The following is an 18,076-nucleotide window of genomic DNA, read 5'->3' on the forward strand; positions in this document are numbered from 1 at the left end:
GGTTTTTGATCAGGCTCTTTTTTCGTAAGGGCTTGTGTATGCTTCAGGGTCTAGACTGCAACCCAACACCCCCTTCCCCCTATTGACCTCCCTTACCTCCCCTCCATACGACTTTCCCCTGCCCTTTCTCCGCCACTGTACCCCCCCACCTCCTTCTCTCATTTCCTTTCTACCCTCTTCTCCAACCAGAGACTGCGGACACAGTACAGGAGATGACCAGAGACTGCGGACACAGTACAGGAGATGACCAGAGACTGCGGACACAGTACAGGAGATGACCAGAGACTGCGGACACAGTACAGGAGATGACCAGAGACTGCGGACACAGTACAGGAGATGACCAGAGACTGCGGACACAGTACAGGAGATGACCAGAGACTGCGGACACAGTACAGGAGATGACCAGAGACTGCGGACACAGTACAGGAGATGACCAGAGACTGCGGACACAGTACAGGAGATGACCAGAGACTGCGGACACAGTACAGGAGATGACCAGAGACTGCGGACACAGTACAGGAGATGACCAGAGACTGCGGACACAGTACAGGAGATGACCAGAGACTGCGGACACAGTACAGGAGATGACCAGAGACTGCGGACACAGTACAGGAGATGACCAGAGACTGCGGACACAGTACAGGAGATGACCAGAGACTGCGGACACAGTACAGGAGATGACCAGAGACTGCGGACACAGTACAGGAGATGACCAGAGACTGCGGACACAGTACAGGAGATGACCAGAGACTGCGGACACAGTACAGGAGATGACCAGAGACTGCGGACACAGTACAGGAGATGACCAGAGACTGCGGACACAGTACAGGAGATGACCAGAGACTGCGGACACAGTACAGGAGATGACCAGAGACTGCGGACACAGTACAGGAGATGACCAGAGACTGCGGACACAGTACAGGAGATGACCAGAGACTGCGGACACAGTACAGGAGATGACCAGAGACTGCGGACACAGTACAGGAGATGACCAGAGACTGCGGACACAGTACAGGAGATGACCAGAGACTGCGGACACAGTACAGGAGATGACCAGAGACTGCGGACACTGTACAGGAGATGACCAGAGACTGCGGACAGTACAGGAGATGACCAGAGACTGCGGAAAGCACAGGGATGACCAGAGACTGCGGACAGTACAGAGATGACTGCTGACCTTTGGGGAGGGAGGGGGAGCGGGTACCTGAATTTGACAGGTACCCGCTCTACTTCCGCAGAGTTTTTTTTTTATCTTACCTGTTCCTTTATCCAGCCGCGCGCTGTCTTCCCGGCTTCTGTAGTGTGGGCGCTCGTCGGACAGCCGGATGCCCAGTGCGCATGCGCGAGAAGCGCTGCGCTTTGTGATTGGTCCGGCGGCTTCTGGGATCTGTCATGTGTCCCAGGTACCGCCTTACCATTCACAAAGAGCACTGCTTCTTGCGCATGCGCACTTGGGACCCGGCTGTCACGCACACTACAGAAGCCGGGAAGACAACGCGCCGCTGGATAGAGGGACAGGTACGGTCCCACTGCAGAGCTGAGCGGCCGGCCCGGTATTCTGACACGGCGGCGGTGGAAATACCGGACCAGCCGCTCTATATTCGCTCCATAAGACGCACTGACATTTTCCCCCCTTTTTTGGGGGAAAAAAAGTGCGTCTTATGGAGTGAAAAATACGGTATTCTCCTGGCGTGCCCACAGATAAGGCTCGGCGTGCCGGCTGTGGCACGCGTGCCAAAGGTTCGCCATCACTGATCTATACCATCCGAAGCCCCCATTGCCTATACTCACTAACACAGCTTGCATGGCAACAAGTCTTTCATCGCGTAGGACCCCTCCTTACTTAGTCTAACTTACAATGTACCATATGATGTCATTTTACTCGCCCTTCTTTCCACATTGCCCCTCTCACCGAGCATATCAGACAACCCTGGTTGGTAGTGGATTGATATACCGCCTACTTCATGTTATTTCGTACGTGCGTTCCCCTTCTTCACTATGTCTGTTTTGCAGAGAAGTTATTAAACTTTTTGTCGATGTTTAGTGTGTGCTCTAAGATTGCATATGTCGCTCAGTTCATTGTGACGTCTATGCCTAACGTGTATACACTGTATTCAGCTGTACACCTTTGTTTCTGTTATGTTGCATTTCCTTTCTCAATAAAAACATTATGGAAGAAAAAAAAATAATAAACATTAAAGATTACAATCACCCAGTGAGAAATAAAATGTCACTCAGTACAGTGTTCATGTAAACCAGGGGTGTCCAAACTTTTTTCAAAGAGGGCCAGATTGGATGAAGTGAACATGGTGGAGGGCCGAACATTTTTCCAAACATTCTTTGAACCATTACAATTAAATGCAAATAAATAATTTTATGCCAAGTTAATTGCAAACGACATACTTTTCATTTCATAACATTAAGATCAACTGACAGCTGAGTTTTCACAATGTATTGAAAATAAATTTAAAAAAAACTTACCTGCACTAATGTGAAGGGTGAAAAAGGTAGCTGGAGCTGAAGTCTCTGCTCGGCAGCCGGGAGGGGAAGAGAAACACACTTCACGCTGGAAGCCCGGCCCCGACGTCACCGCCCTCTGTCGCTCCCAGCGCGGCGCAGTCACGCATGCGCACTGCTCTCAAGCAGAAGACTGTCTGCCACAGAAGGGAGGGCCGTGCGACAGCCGCATTTACACAGACCAGGGAGAACGCGCCGCAGTCAGGCATGCGCACTGCCCTCTGCTCTCAAGCAGAAGACTGTCTGCCATAGAAGGGAGGGCCGTGGGAGGGCCACATTACACAGAGCAGGGAGGGCTGTTGGAGGGCCGTATTAAACCGACCCCCGGGCCGTAAATGGGCCGCGGGCCGGACTTTGGACATGCCTGATGTAACCAATACAAGATGTCTAATTGTATCTTCCTAAATAGTACAGTAGTGTAAATCACACTGAAATTGTCTAACTTCCACAGTGCATGTAATGCCTATGAAATGTGTTGGCCTTGGACCCTTTGTTTCTTGGGTAATTTTTACAATAAAGCATTGTTGCACAAATGCCAGGGACATGAGAGGTGACTTGATGTCATTTCTTTAGCCAAAGGAACAGAGTCACAAGATATTCTGCTGAGAGAAAGATGTGGAATGAACCGTGTTTATAACACCTAGTAACCTCACATTAGGAGACAAAAACCTGTTTAAGGACATCTAAGTTAGAAATCCTTAGGTCCGGGGGAGATGAAAAGAGGTTTTGGGGTAGATAAGCAAAAGTGTGACTTTTCAGATAACGAATAATGGTGGTTGAACATGACTTATCCTAGCGGAACCCTTCTACTCGCCCCTCCCATAGTGGGTGTGGCACCGCCCACTATTGGACTGCTTCTAGAAAAAGGATTTATAAGGCGAAGGTCTGGGCAAGACCAGTGGAAGCTCCCCTAGTGGCCAGAGGACGTTCTGACGCTGGGATTTTTACCAAGGCTATATGGGCTCATCAACTGGTCGCGCCTATGGCTTCTCCGTGACCCCCTGGGCAGTTTGGTTCCGATGGGATTCGTTCCCAGCTTCCACATAGCTTTGGTAATGTATTAATTCTATGCTGTGACGCTGTCAAATGATGTGTTTATATCATGCTGTAATACTCACATTATTATTGGTGTGTGTTATTATGTAGATTGTGATGAATATAAGATATATCCTCCTGTGTGTTGTGTGATAATAAAAGTGGAGGTTTTGACAGTGCAAGAATATTCCAGTTGGATTCTGTTATTTCTTGGAGTGCTGGGTGAATGCTATGATGTGCCAGGGCAGGTATTTATTGGGTAGTTGGTCTTTCACAATGCATAGAACATGTAATGGTTTAAATGCTGATTAAAAGCACGACTGCATGTTGATTGTGTGCATATATGACTTGTTTTGTTTTTAGTAATTGCACCCAGCATCACTATTACAGTGCACTAGAAGTAATTTCCTCTCCCCATAGCTCACCAAACTCACCAGACAGATTTGCCTCTCATTTTCATGATCAGCTTAAGGCGCACTCCTTAGAATCCCCTTATAACGGCATCTCCAATTTGCACCTCTGTTAATTGCTCTCACCACTCATAATGCCACTATTATACTAGGGGCCTTAGGAGTGGCGTTATGAGTGGTGACAGCGATTAAAAGAGGTGCAAATTGTAGGAGCCATTATAAGGAGTTTCTAAGGAGAGTGCTTTAAGCCGATCATGAAAATGAGAGCCAAATCTATCTGATGAGTTTGGGGACCTATAGGGAGAGGAAATTACTTCTAGTGCACAATGTAAGTTGGAAGATTCCAATGAGATTTACACTACTGTACTGTTTTGGAAGATACAATTGGATACATGAACCATGTACTGGTGAATACTTTATTATTTACTGGGTGATTTCAATGTTTGGTTTTAAGTGTGTTATTTGAAGTTACCAATGATTGTGCTACCTGTTGGATGGATTTCTGTTTCAATCGTTTTTATTGCAAATTTTTTTTCATTCTTTTACAAAAAGAAGGAACAAGACATAAGTGCATAGATGTTCTGATTGCATCATTATTATTATTATTATAATACAGTATTTATATAGCGCCAACAGTTCGCTCAGCGCTGTACATTACAATGGGAGACAATACATGAGACAGTACAATAACAATACAATGCGATACATGAGGGGTTCGAGGGCCCTGCTCCTTGGAGCTTACAATCTAGGAAGGAGGGGATAGTGGTACGGGAGGAGGGTGGGGTAGGCTTCCCTGAAGAGGTGAGTTTTCAGGATGCACCTAAAGGAGAGGAGAGTAGGTGATAGTCTGATGGATTGGGGTAGGAGTTCCAGAGGATGGGTGATGTCCTGGAGGCGGGCATGGGAGGAGGAGACCAGGGAACTAGAGAGAAGGAGGTCTTGTGAGGAGCGGAGGGTGCGTTTTGGGTGGTATTTGGATATTAGGTCAGTGATGTAGTTTGAGGCAGAGTTATGGACAGCTTTTTACGTCAGTGTTAGCATATTGAATTTGATCTGTTGGGCAATCGGAAGCCAGTGGAGGGATTGGCAGAGGGGGGTGGCGGAAACGGAGTGGTTGGTGAGGTGGATGAGTCTGGCCACCGTATTCAGGATCGACTGAAGCAGGGATAGCCTGTGGTGAGGCAGGCCAGTGAGGAGGGAGTTGCAGTAAGTCGTGATATGATGAGGGAGTGGATGAGTTGCTGGGGTTAGGAATCATCATCCACAAAGATATTGTGATTTATACTAAAAAGGAGTGGGCACATATGGATAGCCAAATACACGTGTCTACACCCCTCAGGGGGTGAACCCTGAGGTAGGCAGAGAATTGCAGCAATAATTGGCGCTCTAAGAGTACAGAAAAAGGATTATTCAGCAGTACATGTCTGGTCAGCAAATTACGTATAGCCACTGTGCGGTGGCATTAGGGAAAGTTGAGCGCGTGCTGTTGGAGGGATTTCACTGCTTATGGGTTGAAATAGTTGGCTGCAGTTGAACATGTGCATGCTTTTTTTCATTCCAATAAGTGTGTAGTAGCATCTTCCCGTCACTGCTCCTCCTTTAAAAAAAAAAAAAGACTGCCAGTTTCATCTTGGTTGGTCCTTGCTACTGCCAACAGTAACTTTGGAACCTCTGGCTATTTGAACCTCTCTTGCTTCCAGCAGTCAGTTTGTTAGCGCCTGAGGTTTAACTTGTATTTGAGCCAAATTGTTCTGCTTGAGGTGCAACATGGCAGATCTCAAACACATAGTGCCACTGTATTAGGTCCCTCTTGCTTTTGATCTAATAGCTGTTCTGTGACAGCCTGCAGTGTTCCCTCTCAAGAATCCAACATGGACAGCCTACAATGTTGTCACCTGCTTGAGTGTCTACACTTTTTCTGGAGCATTCCTTGGCTCCGTTGAGTATGGCCCTCTCCTTAGTTTCACAACCGTTTTGCAGGATTTTATGGGCCAAATGTAATGGCTTCCCTCGCAGAATCATTCGCTGACCTGCCTGCAGTCTTAATGGCTTCTCAGCCTTTGACTGCGAAGACTCTTATCTGTAAAATCTCAAAAATCCTTGCTGGATGATATTGGCCCTGAAGAGTTGCAGGCAATTGCTCTGATTCCCAGGCTTAGATCATTTTGGGTACCATTAACCACCCACTTAATACCGGCCAATTCTGACACTTCTCTCATATATATAAATATCTGCTTTTTTTATTTTTTTTTGCTAGAAAATTACTGAGAACCTTCAAATATTTTATTTATATATGTATGTACAGTGTGCAGTATAAATGAGTACACCCCTTTTTGAAAAGTAAGATTTTAAGCAATATCTCCATGAACACAAGAACAATTTCCAAAATTTTGACAAAAATGAGTTTTTTATAACATTTGTTTAGTTCATTACATGAAAGTAAGGTTAATAATTAGGTATGTAGCACAATTTTGGCCGCTGAAACATATCGGCTGAAAATAGCCCTATCATCTGTATTTTGCCGATAGGAGAAATTTAGCTGATACAGGTGCCGATACAGGGGACTATGTACTGCAGATCTGAGGTGGGGGTGGAGGGAGAAAGGCAGGAGAGAAGCAGTGTGTATACAGTAAATGGCTGCTTATATGTCAGTGCCTGTTTTTAAATTTAATTACTGGCTTCGCTATAACTCAGAGGATGAGCTGTCACTTTCCCTGGAGCAAAAAGAAACAAAGGGGCGGGGTAACTTAGTGACATTACCCAGTAACCCCACCCCTTAGTTTCCTTTAGCTCCGTGGAAAGTGATAGCTCGTTCTCTGAGCTATAATGAAGAAAAAAAAAAAAGCCGGTAATTACATTTAAAAACCAGCACTGACATAAAGTGACAGCCAGTGAGGGAGCCTCTTTGTGTACACTGCTCCCTGTATACACTGGTATCCTGTCTTCTCCTTGCACACACTGTTCCCGCACCCCCTGCCCCCTACAAAGAGGACCTGTCATTTATATGCTATTACATAGGGGACTATTGGTCCCCTATGTGATAACAATAAAATCATAAGTAAAAAAAAATACATTAAAGTAGAAAAAAATACAAAAACAAAATTGGAGCCTCCCCACCCCCCACATATGCAGACATTTCGGTTTGGTTTTTGGCCACGTGCATTCTAAATTTTCGGTATCGGTTTCGGCACCACAATTTCCATTTTGGTGCACCACTATTAATATAACAAAGATTACAAAATCTTCAGTTTTACTCAAATTAGTTGATGCAAAAATGAATACACCCCACAACAAAAACTACTACATCTATTATTTTGTATGACCTCCATGATTTGTAAGGACAGCACCAAGTCTTCTAGGCATGCAATGAACAATTTGGTGACATATTGCAACATCTTTTTCCATTCTTCAAGAACAACCTCTTTTAGAGCCTGGATGCTGGATGAAGAGGGATGCTCATCTTGTCTCTTCAGAATTCCCCATAGGTGTTCGATTGGGTTCAGATCAGGAGACATACTTGGCCACTAAATCACTTTCACCCTGTTCTTCTTCAGAAATGCTGCAGTGGCCTTAGTTGTGTTTTGGATCATTGTCACCTTGGGAAAAGTGCACGACAACCAAGGGCACGGAGTGATGGTAGCATCTTCTCTTTCAATATAGAGCAGTGCATTTGTGAATTCATGATACCATCAATGAAATGCAGCTCTCTGGCACCAGCAGCACTCGTGCAGTCCCACAGAAGGACACTGCCACCACCATGTTTCACTGTAGGCACCATGTATATTTATTTGTACTCCTCACCTTTGCAACGGCCTACAGTTGTGCAGCCATCCGTTCCAAAAAAAGTTATCTTGGCCTTATGGCTCCAGAGTACAGAGTCCCAGTAGTCTTCTTTTTCAGCATATGCCCTGTCAAATTTTAGGTGGGCTTTTTTGTGCATGGGCTTTAGGAGAGGCTTCCTTCGTGGATGACACCCATGCATGCCATTCTTCTGCAGTGTACACAGTATTGTGTCACAGGAAGCAATCATCATAGTTTGGCTTTCTACTTATTTAACTAACTGCAGTGAACTTGCATGGCGATTTTCTTCAATTCTTCTGATCAGGAGACGCTCCTGTTGAAGTGTTAACTGCCATGGATGGCCTGGTCGTCTCTGTGAGATGGTTGCAGTTCCATCTTTGTAAAACTTTTGTATCACTTTTGCTACAGTACTCTGACTGATAAGTAAAACTTTTCTGAACTTCTTGTAGCCTTCACCTTTCTTGTATAAAGACATTATTTTCTTTCTCAGGCCTTGTGACATTTCTCTACTATGTGGTGCCATTGCTGAAACATGAAATGAGAAGGGTGTTTTATTTGTTAAATAACACCCTTTTATAATCAACTGTCTACTGGATACCCGTTTAACCTCCCTGGAGGTATTCCCGAGTGTAGCTTGGGGTAAAGTTTCAGCACCAAAAGCGGTAACTCCGAGCTACACTCGGGAATACTCTGCAGCATTGCTACGGGATCTCTTCTTCACTTACCTTGTCCTGCGCTCCTGCGATGTCCCCCCTGCAGCGTCCCCAGCAATGTCCTCTGGCTGATGCCTGCATCTGTCTTCTGCGTTCCGTTCCCTGCGACGTCAGGATGGGCACAGAAGTGGCGGGAAATTTAAAAATGTCAAAAAGTGACATTCACTAAATATACTAAAATCACATAGTAAAACATTACTGTATCAAACCATTTCACATACATTTTGTCCCGAGTGCTTTGTCCGGTGCCCTGTCTGCATTTTGACTGTTCTTTCTGCCATGAAACTGAGAAATGTCCATGGCGTCCAAAAAGCGTCCCTTTTAGGTCAAAAGCAGTTTTAGATCAGCTAGAGAACAGCGATAGTAAATTAGAACTACTTGCAGAATTGAGCAATAATGATTCGTGGGGAAATTCGTCATCAGACGCTGTAAACGATTTTGTGACTTTGCTCAGTTGTGTGTGAACTTGGCGCGATACTTCAAATTTCAGTGTTTTTGGTTTGATTATATTATTGAATTAAATTTATTATTATGATATTTTATGATTATTAAATTATAATTTATGATTTTGTGTTTCAAATTTTAACATACCTGGGATTTTTACTAGACTTTACAGGCCTACAATGAAAAAACTACATACTTCCATGCAAAAAAATGTACCGCTTTGAGCACAGAAATATTGACATAATCGCGCCACTAGGGAGGTTAATGAATAATTAGACTCACCTGTAGCTGAATTCTTGTTAATTAGGATTTTGTTGTCTAAAATTAGCTTTGCGTCTAAGACATTCATTGGGGTGTATTCATTTTTGCAACATGGTCTTAACTGAATTTGTTAGGAAAAATACTTTTTTGTGTGTGCAAATTAACAAATCTTGTTTGCAATCAATGTCCCACATTTTTGGGAGTATTTTGTAGTATAGTGTCCCATAGAAAATGTTGATTCTGAAAGCAAAGGTTTTCTGATAAATCTGTTGGGGTGTACTCATTTATGCTGACCACTGCCACATTTGGCACTTTTTTGGAGGGAGGGGGTAAAACCAGGTACCCACTTCTGACTCCGTTCACTGTGGCGAACTGAGCTGGAAGTTCAGCCCCCCTCCTTCCCCCTGCAGCCCTTTGAGACACTTCACAGGTGCTAGAAGACTGCCGGACCAGGAGGCGCAGCACGACTCGTGCATGAGCAGTGAGCACCTGGCTGCTGCAAGGAGCCACAAGCTGTCCTAGAGGGGTGCCCATAGTTGCGGTGCCGGCGCCAAAGGGAGAGAGGGGACCACTCGGGTGAGTGCATTGCTGAATTCTGTGTTTATTAAACACAAAAACATCTGGAACTCTGCTTTGAGCAGAGGCCCTAGTGAATATATGCTTGTAGCTTCCTAATTCTTAGACTATAGAGATGATTGGCACCACTCTGGTCTCCAATCAGCTCTATGGTCAGCTGGCAGAAACACCGGCTACATTCTCAGGTTCCCCCGATGGCACAGGACTGCCCGAGAAGGCCGTGGAAGGCAGCGGGGGAGAGGTGGTCATCATCTCCCGCTGCTTGTAAAAGCAATCCTGCAGCTAATTAGCCACTAGGATTGCTTTTACATAAAAGTCGATCGCCGGCTGAAAAAAAACGATACCAGGGTGATGCCTGCAGCTGTAGGCATCATCCCGGTATAACCATTCAAAGTCCAGTGATGTATCAGTACATCGCTGATCCTTGTTGGGTGTATATGCTATGTCCTTCTTTTTTTTTTTTTGTATGCAGCCTGTGGACTGAATGAAGAAAAGAGAAGAAATCTCTGCCGGAAAAAGTGTGTGGTATGCCCACCATTAGAATATACTGCCCTGCATCCACCCACTTCTAATGGTGGGCACACATTAGGTCACACTTTGCCACAAGTGCCAGTTCCAAGATTGAACAAATGTTTAAATAGTGGCACGCTTGAATAAAAATTGTCCACGTATAAGTGGTACCCCATATGGAAAAAGGATGACACCAAGTCCCAAACTATCTTGCCACTGCTCCCCATGTAGTCTGGGCATCTGGGGGGCTCCTCGTGACTATCTTTTCCGTCGTAAATCCGAAACCTATAAGTATAGCCTGTCTTCTACACAGGTCTTCTACATCTTGACCCCATATCTGGCACGCTTGCTGGGGAGAAATTGTTTGAATGCAAGGCGGCAAGAAAAATTAATGAGGGACTCATCAACGCAGATTTTTTGCTGGGGAGTATAGACATCTGCAAATTTTTGGTTAAGGTGATTTGCGAGGGGCTGAATTTTGTGGAGCCGGTCAAATTCAGGGTCACCCCGAGGACAACAGAGTGTATTGTCGTTGAAATGCATAAAACACATTATACTTTCATATCTTTGCCTGGCCATGGCAGCAGAGAACACGGGCATATGATAAATTGGGTCTGCGGACCAATACACCAGCAATTCATTTTTTTTAGTAATGCCCATGTTGAGGGTTAGGCCCAAAAAAAATATAAATTCATAAACCGTAATGAGTTTCCATGCGACTGGTCTGGCAAGGTTTGAATTTGGGTTGGCGGCGATAAATTGTTGTGCATATAAATTTCTTTGATCCACAATCAATGCATACAGATATTCCGTGAAAAATGGCTCCAAATATCAAGGGGAGTAGTTAAATTTGCTATTTCCACCTGAATTCCGGGTTGGGCAGTGAATGGGGGAAGTACGGGTGCTGAAGAATTTGTGGGCTGTCAGTCGGGATTTGCAAGCACATCCGGAAGGTTACTAGGAGCTCTACGGGCTTGTGTGCGAATTCTTTGTTGTTGCAGGACAATACTTGTGCTCGCCACCGCACCAGCTTGTACTGCACTCATGGGGCTCACCACGTCGCCAAGTCATACTGCAGTGCTAGTATTTTTATTATTATACAGGATTTATGGCGCCAACAGTTTGCTCAGCGCTACAATATAATGGGCGACAATACAGAACAATACAGTTCAATACAAGAGGGTTAGGAGGGCCTGATCCTGGGAGCTTATAATCTAAGAGATATGTGAAAGACCAGGATGTACTAGGTCACTAGTACTCGCCAGTTCACCAAAAGGTAGCGTGGCACTAGTACTGGCACTCTGCTGCATATGAGAGTCATCAAAATTTATTGACAAGTGCTAACAGAGATCAGGCCTGATTCTGCGAACACTGCGGTTTTGTGTGTAATATATAAAGTGACAGTGACCTACTGACGCTGCACTTGCTGGGGGAGAAGGAGGGGGGGTAAGCATAGGGGCTAAACGCAGGTGCGGGGCTGATCCCGCTAACGCTGCGTTTTTGGGGGCACTATACTAATGTGAACGCTGGTATAGTGCTAATCTGATCAAAGATATTGATCCGTTCAGACACTATACTAGCAATGGAGGTTTATTGTGCATGAGTGTGTTCCTGGCAATCCGTGCCACTCTGTAGCAGTATTTCTGCTATAGGGCGGTCAGGAAGCAGTTTGTGTTACGTTGCTGCGTTACTTTAACTGAGATTTGCGCGGTCATGCAACACTGCACCCAAATTAAATTTACGTCCTTTTTTTTCCCCCACAAATTGAGCTTTCTTTCGATGGTATTTGATTGCCTGTGTTTTTTTTATTTTTTGCGCTATAAAAAAAAAAGCTGAAAATTTTGAGGAAAAAAAAAAACAATATTTTGGACTTTTTGCTATAAAACATGTCCAGTAAAAAAATTAAAAAATTGCGTCATAAATTTTGGCCAAAATGTTTTCTGGGACATGTCTTTGCTAAAAAAAAATCTGAATATGTGTAAATTATTTGGTTTACGTGAAAGTTATAGCGTTTACAAATGGCGGTATAGATACTGGATTTTTATACTAATGATGGTGATCAGCGACTTATGGCGGGACTGCGGTGGACATTCTGACACGGGGGGGGGGACTGACTTGGGGTCACTGACATCCCCCAGTGACACCAATACAGTGATCAGTGCAAAAAAAAAAAACAACACTGACACTGTACTAATGGACCTGGGGAGGTAGGGGGTTAACTTTTTTTAGGTAATGAAAGGGTTAACTGTGTGAGGGGAGTGTTTTACTAGGGGGCGGGGGTGTGTGCTTCACAGGAACATGCTGGTCCCGAGAGATGAACTCCGCTCTCAGGATCAGCGTGCTCGGAACTGACAGGGAGCCGGTAATCGCCAGGACCCGGCGGGTAATGACCAGCTGGGACCCGGTGATTGACACTCGCGGCCGCGATCGGCGGCACAGGTATGGCGGTCGCGCGCGCCCCCTACCTGTTTTGCAGAATGACATTTTAAAACGTCATTCTGCGCAGCGGTGCCGCCCTGCCGCATTATAAACACTGTGGCTGGACGGCAAGCAGTTAATACAAGAGAGGATTTCGCTCACTTTTGAAACCGCAGCTTGGCATTGCATGCCATTATTAAGCTTGTGATCTACCAGAACTCCCAGATCCTTCTCCACCATTGATTCCCCCAATTATCCCGCCCCCCCCCCCAGTATGTATGATGCATGCATATTCTTAGCCCCAAGTGCATAACCTTACATTTGTCAATATTAAACCTCATTTAAGTAACTTGAAGACATCCTGTAAGGACGTTATTCCACTGCACAGCTTTGTGTCGTCTGCAAAGACTGAAATGGTATTTTTAATCCCAGACCCTATATCATTTATAAATATATTAAAAAGTAAGGGTCCCAACACTGAACCTTGGGGTACACCACTGACAACCCTAGACCATTCAGAGTATGAATCATTAACCACTACTCTTTGAATATGATCTTTTAGCCAGTTTTCTATCCATTTACATATGGATTTTTCCAAGCCCGTAGACTTTACCTTACACGTTAGCTGTGTGTGAGGAACTGTGTCAAACGGTTTTGCAAAATCCAAATATACCACGTCCACCGCCACCCCTCTGTCCAAGTTTTGCTCACCTCATAAAATCAGATTTGTTTGACAACTTCTGTCTTTCATGAATCCATGCTGTCTGTTGCTTAAAATATTTTTTTCCAGCAAGAATTCATCTATGTGGTCTTTTATTAAACTCTCCAGTATCTTCCCAACTATAAAAGTGTTGTGTTAAGGGGCACTGCAATGTAAAGGGGGGCAATGATGTGAAGAGGAATGGAGGACACTGTGGGACTTCTTTAAAGAGGGGACTGTGATGTAGGAGGACTACAGTGTGAAAGGTACGCTAAAGATAATGTACCCGGGGACTGTGATGTGTTCTATCGCTAATGAAATTGGGACCTCTGCTGGAAGGAAATTTTGCTGACTGGACCTCTGTGAATTTTAATTCAAGACCCCTGTTTTAGAAGATTGTTACAAAGGTCGCCAACCTGACAGGCTGGGTGGGAGTCATAAACACCTTGTTGGTGCAGAGGACTAGATGCTGGAGGAATCTCATCTCCCAGTCATCGTTCTGGAGTGTTGAGCGATTTGGTTGTTCCTACATTGCTTGAAATTTTGATTGAAGGGTCATCAGTTCGGGATCCAGCTGAACAAAGCCATGACAGTGATGTACATCAATCAGGGAGGATTCAGAAGTCTTGCTATGGCAAGAGAAGTAGAAAAGATTCTCTCCTGGAACCTTGGTTTCCTGCCTAGTTTGTCTACATTTCAGGCATAGACAATTGACAGCCTGGCTCTCAGTTGGCTGCGCTTGGATCCAGGGGAATGGGCTCTACACCCAGAAGTGTTCCAGAACCTGTGTCAAAGGTGGGGAATGCTGGATGTTTACCTCCTGATCTCCAGTTTCAACCACACACTGGAATGGTTTGTCTTCAGGTGAAGAAACCCTCTGGTAGAAGTAATGGATGCTTTGTTCAGTAGAACCAGATATACTCCTTTCCTCTACTGAAACCCCTTTCTTGTTGGCAAAACAGGACCAAAAGGAAGGGCAATTTGGTGATCCTCATAGCTCTGAATTGGGGCTGTTGGATGTGGTACTCATACCTGATCAGACTCCTGACAGACATCTGTTGACTCTTTCAGATAATTTGAATCTTCTGTCCCAAGGACTGGTTTATCACCCTGCTTTTTTTTTTCCTTTTGCTTGCTTTTATGACATGGCTGAAGTCCATGGTTTTGAGGGAAAGGGGTAATTCCAAATCTGAGATTCTCACCATTGTAAAAAAACGAGGAAGTCTGCTTCCTGGAAGTCTGCCATTCCACATGGAAGACACACTGTGCTTGGTGCAAGGAAAAAGATTTCCATCCAAAAAATATTCAGTGGGACAAATCCTAACTGTTTTACAGTCAGTCCTGGGTCATCATTTAGCCCTGAGTGCGACCCAGGGGCTAATCTTGGCACTTGAGATCTTATTTCAAATACTGCTATCCTCCCTTTCCATTCCTTGATTAAATCTGAACTCCAGGAAACCTAAACCCTTCTGTGTTTATGATCTTTGTTCCCAGTACTGCTTTGTTCTTTCTTTAAAATAAATAAAAAAAAAAAAAAAACAGGCCTGCTGTGAGTGTGCAGGATTTTAGGATTTTACCACGTTAGTCACTTTTTTTTTTTGTCAGTTTCTAAATCCTCCTGTAGGTGGCAGGCAGCATAACCCAGTTTGTCAATGAATGTCTCACAGGTCCAAGAAAGGGATTTTCTGGCGAGTAAGAAAATCCAGTTTTTTATTATATGCAGCAGCGTTGATCGTTCATGAGGAAGCCTGGCATGTGACTGCAATGCACAAATATGGGTAAGCTGGGCTCAACTAGTTTGTGTGGTACATCTAATGGTAATGGGAAGAATGATATCCCCAAAACATGAGCCTGATATATTGCTTGAAGGCTATAAAAGATATAAAAAGCAGTTCTGAGGCTGTTAAGGCCATATCCAAATCTGTTACCAAATTAAAGTGCAAAATATAAAAGCTAGAACATTGAAAACCACTACATCACTGAAACATGAAAAAAAAAACCTCTGGGGTTTGTAGAATGCACTCAATGTCTTACAATTTTTTTTTTTTTTGTCTATAGCAGTACACATCAAGAACATCAGTTTTAAATATGTGCAGCGGAGGAGAGCTGAAAAACACTCAGAATATACTTTTGAGGTGGGTGTATGGTTTACACATGGTGATTTACATGTATTTTCCTTGTTCTTAACCCCTAGACGCTGAGTGCACGCAAATATGCAGCCGCTCGGCGTCTGGGCCTTGACGCCGTGTGGCCGCATATTTGCTTACCATTTGAAAATACGTATGTGGTGAGAGTGCATGCCCTGCACGCTCCCAGCACATATGTCCGTGACTCATGGAAAGGTCCTAATCTCCCCTTGTGATCGGAACCTTTTCCGATCATGTGACCGCCATCACAGCAGTCACATGACCCTAAAACCCCACCCCCCTTCTGAAACTCTTAAAGGGCCGGGAGGCACCGGCGCAAAGGGGTTAAGCTTTCAAAGATATTAAAATGTTTTGTTTAGACCAAACTATATATATATATATATATATATATATATTTGTTTTTTTTTTTAACTCAGTGGGTGTTCCACATTGAAATATGCTGCAACCACCTACCAGGCATTTGACACGTGGTTGGGTGCATCAGGAGGTGAAGTGGTAATGTGAACAGGTCAGAGTGGTAGTCACGAAAGTAGGACACTAGGAGTCTTGGAAAGTCAGGGAAGAAAGGAAGCACTGGGGGGTTACTTAGAATCCTCTCCTGAAGTCAGGGACACTAGGAAGAATTGGGGCACTCCTAGTGTAGAGAACTCCAAGTCACTGGGGGACCTGGCACTAGGAACACTAGCTGTTGCTCAGGCAGTGCCTGAAGGAATGAGCCTAGGTTAAATATAAAGGGAGACTGTCTTTCTTTCTATAATAGAATCAACAGTAGGTGGTTAACCAGTCTTGAACTTAAGTCTTTGGGATAATTGTCACCAGCAGAGCCTTGCAAGTTAAATTCATGGCACTACATGTATCTGCATGATTGCTTTGGGAATAGATTGATAAGCAGCAAAGCTGCTTTTTGGCAACAGTCTCATTTTTGTCCTCAATAAAAATGTTTATAGTATGTTAGATTAGATGACAAAAGTTATAAGATGTAGAACGGACATGGCTTAAGAATTGAGTTACTGAGTTGATTAAGCATATCTGTTTTCATTTTATTTTAGGTGACCTGGTCCGATAACTCCAAAACTTCAGTAACAAAGTCATATCGGGAGTTGGCGGAATTCCTGTTAATGGTATTGCCTGTTTCTGATATTGTGAAAATAATTAACTTTATGCATTCACAAAGCAAAAATTATGAACACTTGGTGATCTGGCCAATAATTTAGGGAAATAAATGCTCAAGCTGCCACTGCTGACCTCCCCATAAAACGAATTGCTTGGTTGTAGTTAAACAATTCAGTTTTGAAGCCAAGGACTCAATGCTACAAGTATTTTAGAATGATTTAAGGGTTTATCCTGTTGGGGTAGAAGTGTTGAGTGTTATGACTGAATGTAGTGGTGTTGCCCAGAGTATCCTGTAAAATGTAACTGTGTTAAAGTGGATCTTTAGTGTGCAGATTTAAATTCCTTGCATGTGCAAAAATATGGGAGGTTTCCTGCTTCCCTATTAGAGATCTTTTGTGTGGCAAAACCAGCAAGTGCGCAGATGCAGAGTACTCCAGGACATGCCCAGATGTACTGCAAGGATCCATAGGGATCTACGACACATCTGCTCACTCACTGGGAGTGGTGACAAAGTCTTGCCTAGGCAACAATGGAAGTACTGCTTTACAGCACAAATAAAGTGCTAAAAAAAAAGTCCAATAAGGAGGGAGGAGAAGGCAAGGGAAGACAGCTTCACAGTTTGGGCGAAGGTCAGCTTTAATTAGACAGGACACTAAACTTGTATTCTTCAACCATTGGCTATATGGAGCTACTGTCAGGTGATTGGACAATAGCAAAAACTTGCTAGAGGCCCCCCAGAGCACACCATATAACCTCACCCACTCCATGAGACTCATTTGTTTTGCTAGTGTCTTTGGGTGATTTGACCTTTTCACTACTGGAGAGGTTTTTCTCTGAAACTTTTTTTTTCTGAAACTTCTTTTAAGACATAAGTGCTTAACTTCCCTGGGCTGTTTAGCAACTTTCCTGATTGGTTATACTCTGTTTGTACCTTGGGAACTGTAACCGGACACCACTGTGTAAGGCTGGCCTGTAATGTTTACTTTGGGCACTGGGTCCTTTGTGGTCACAGTAGCATGTAGTGCAGTGCATGGAGTAGGACAGGAGGCAGAAAAAGAACACAGCATCACCTATAAAAAGTCCTAGCTGGTATGAACACCCTCTATGCTATAGGCAAGCCAGTTATTTCTGCCTAGTGTTTTAGGAATAAGGACATAGTTCCCTGCTGGGAGCTGAGGTTCCATAGGCTTTTTTTTTTCTTGGGATTTTATTCCTGTGGGGACCTTTCTTCAACAGCCAGACTTGAGTGATGAGCTGAATAATCTAGATTCAGTGATTACCCCAGTCTGGCCTAAGAGCACAGAGACCTTTTAGCTTCCACACTGGTTGGCCTCGACAAGCCCCATCCTGGACCGGGGCTGCAAGCGAGTTAAACGTCTTGCGTGGGCACATATGACCGGGAGTCTACAGTCCATGTCACAGTGCTACCCT

At 44.3% G+C, this 18,076-nt stretch overlaps 1 protein-coding gene across 3 annotated transcripts in view; it reads left to right on the top strand.

The window, feature by feature from the left end:
* ZCCHC2 (zinc finger CCHC-type containing 2) overlaps positions 1-18,076 on the top strand; it is a 139,425-nt gene that overhangs the window by 40,249 nt on the left and 81,100 nt on the right. For all 3 annotated transcript variants that reach the window (XM_089674863.1, XM_089674865.1, XM_089674864.1), the window contains exons 3-4: positions 15,444-15,520; positions 16,582-16,653. In XM_089674863.1, coding sequence (XP_089530989.1) covers positions 15,444-15,520; positions 16,582-16,653 — 149 coding nt within the window. The remainder of the gene's footprint in view (positions 1-15,443; positions 15,521-16,581; positions 16,654-18,076) is intronic.

The sequence above is a fragment of the Staurois parvus genome, unplaced genomic scaffold, assembly GCF_062004578.1.
Source record: "Staurois parvus isolate SC_StPar_1 unplaced genomic scaffold, SC_StPar_1.0 ptg000153l, whole genome shotgun sequence".
In the NCBI taxonomy this organism is placed as follows: domain Eukaryota; kingdom Metazoa; phylum Chordata; class Amphibia; order Anura; family Ranidae; genus Staurois; species Staurois parvus.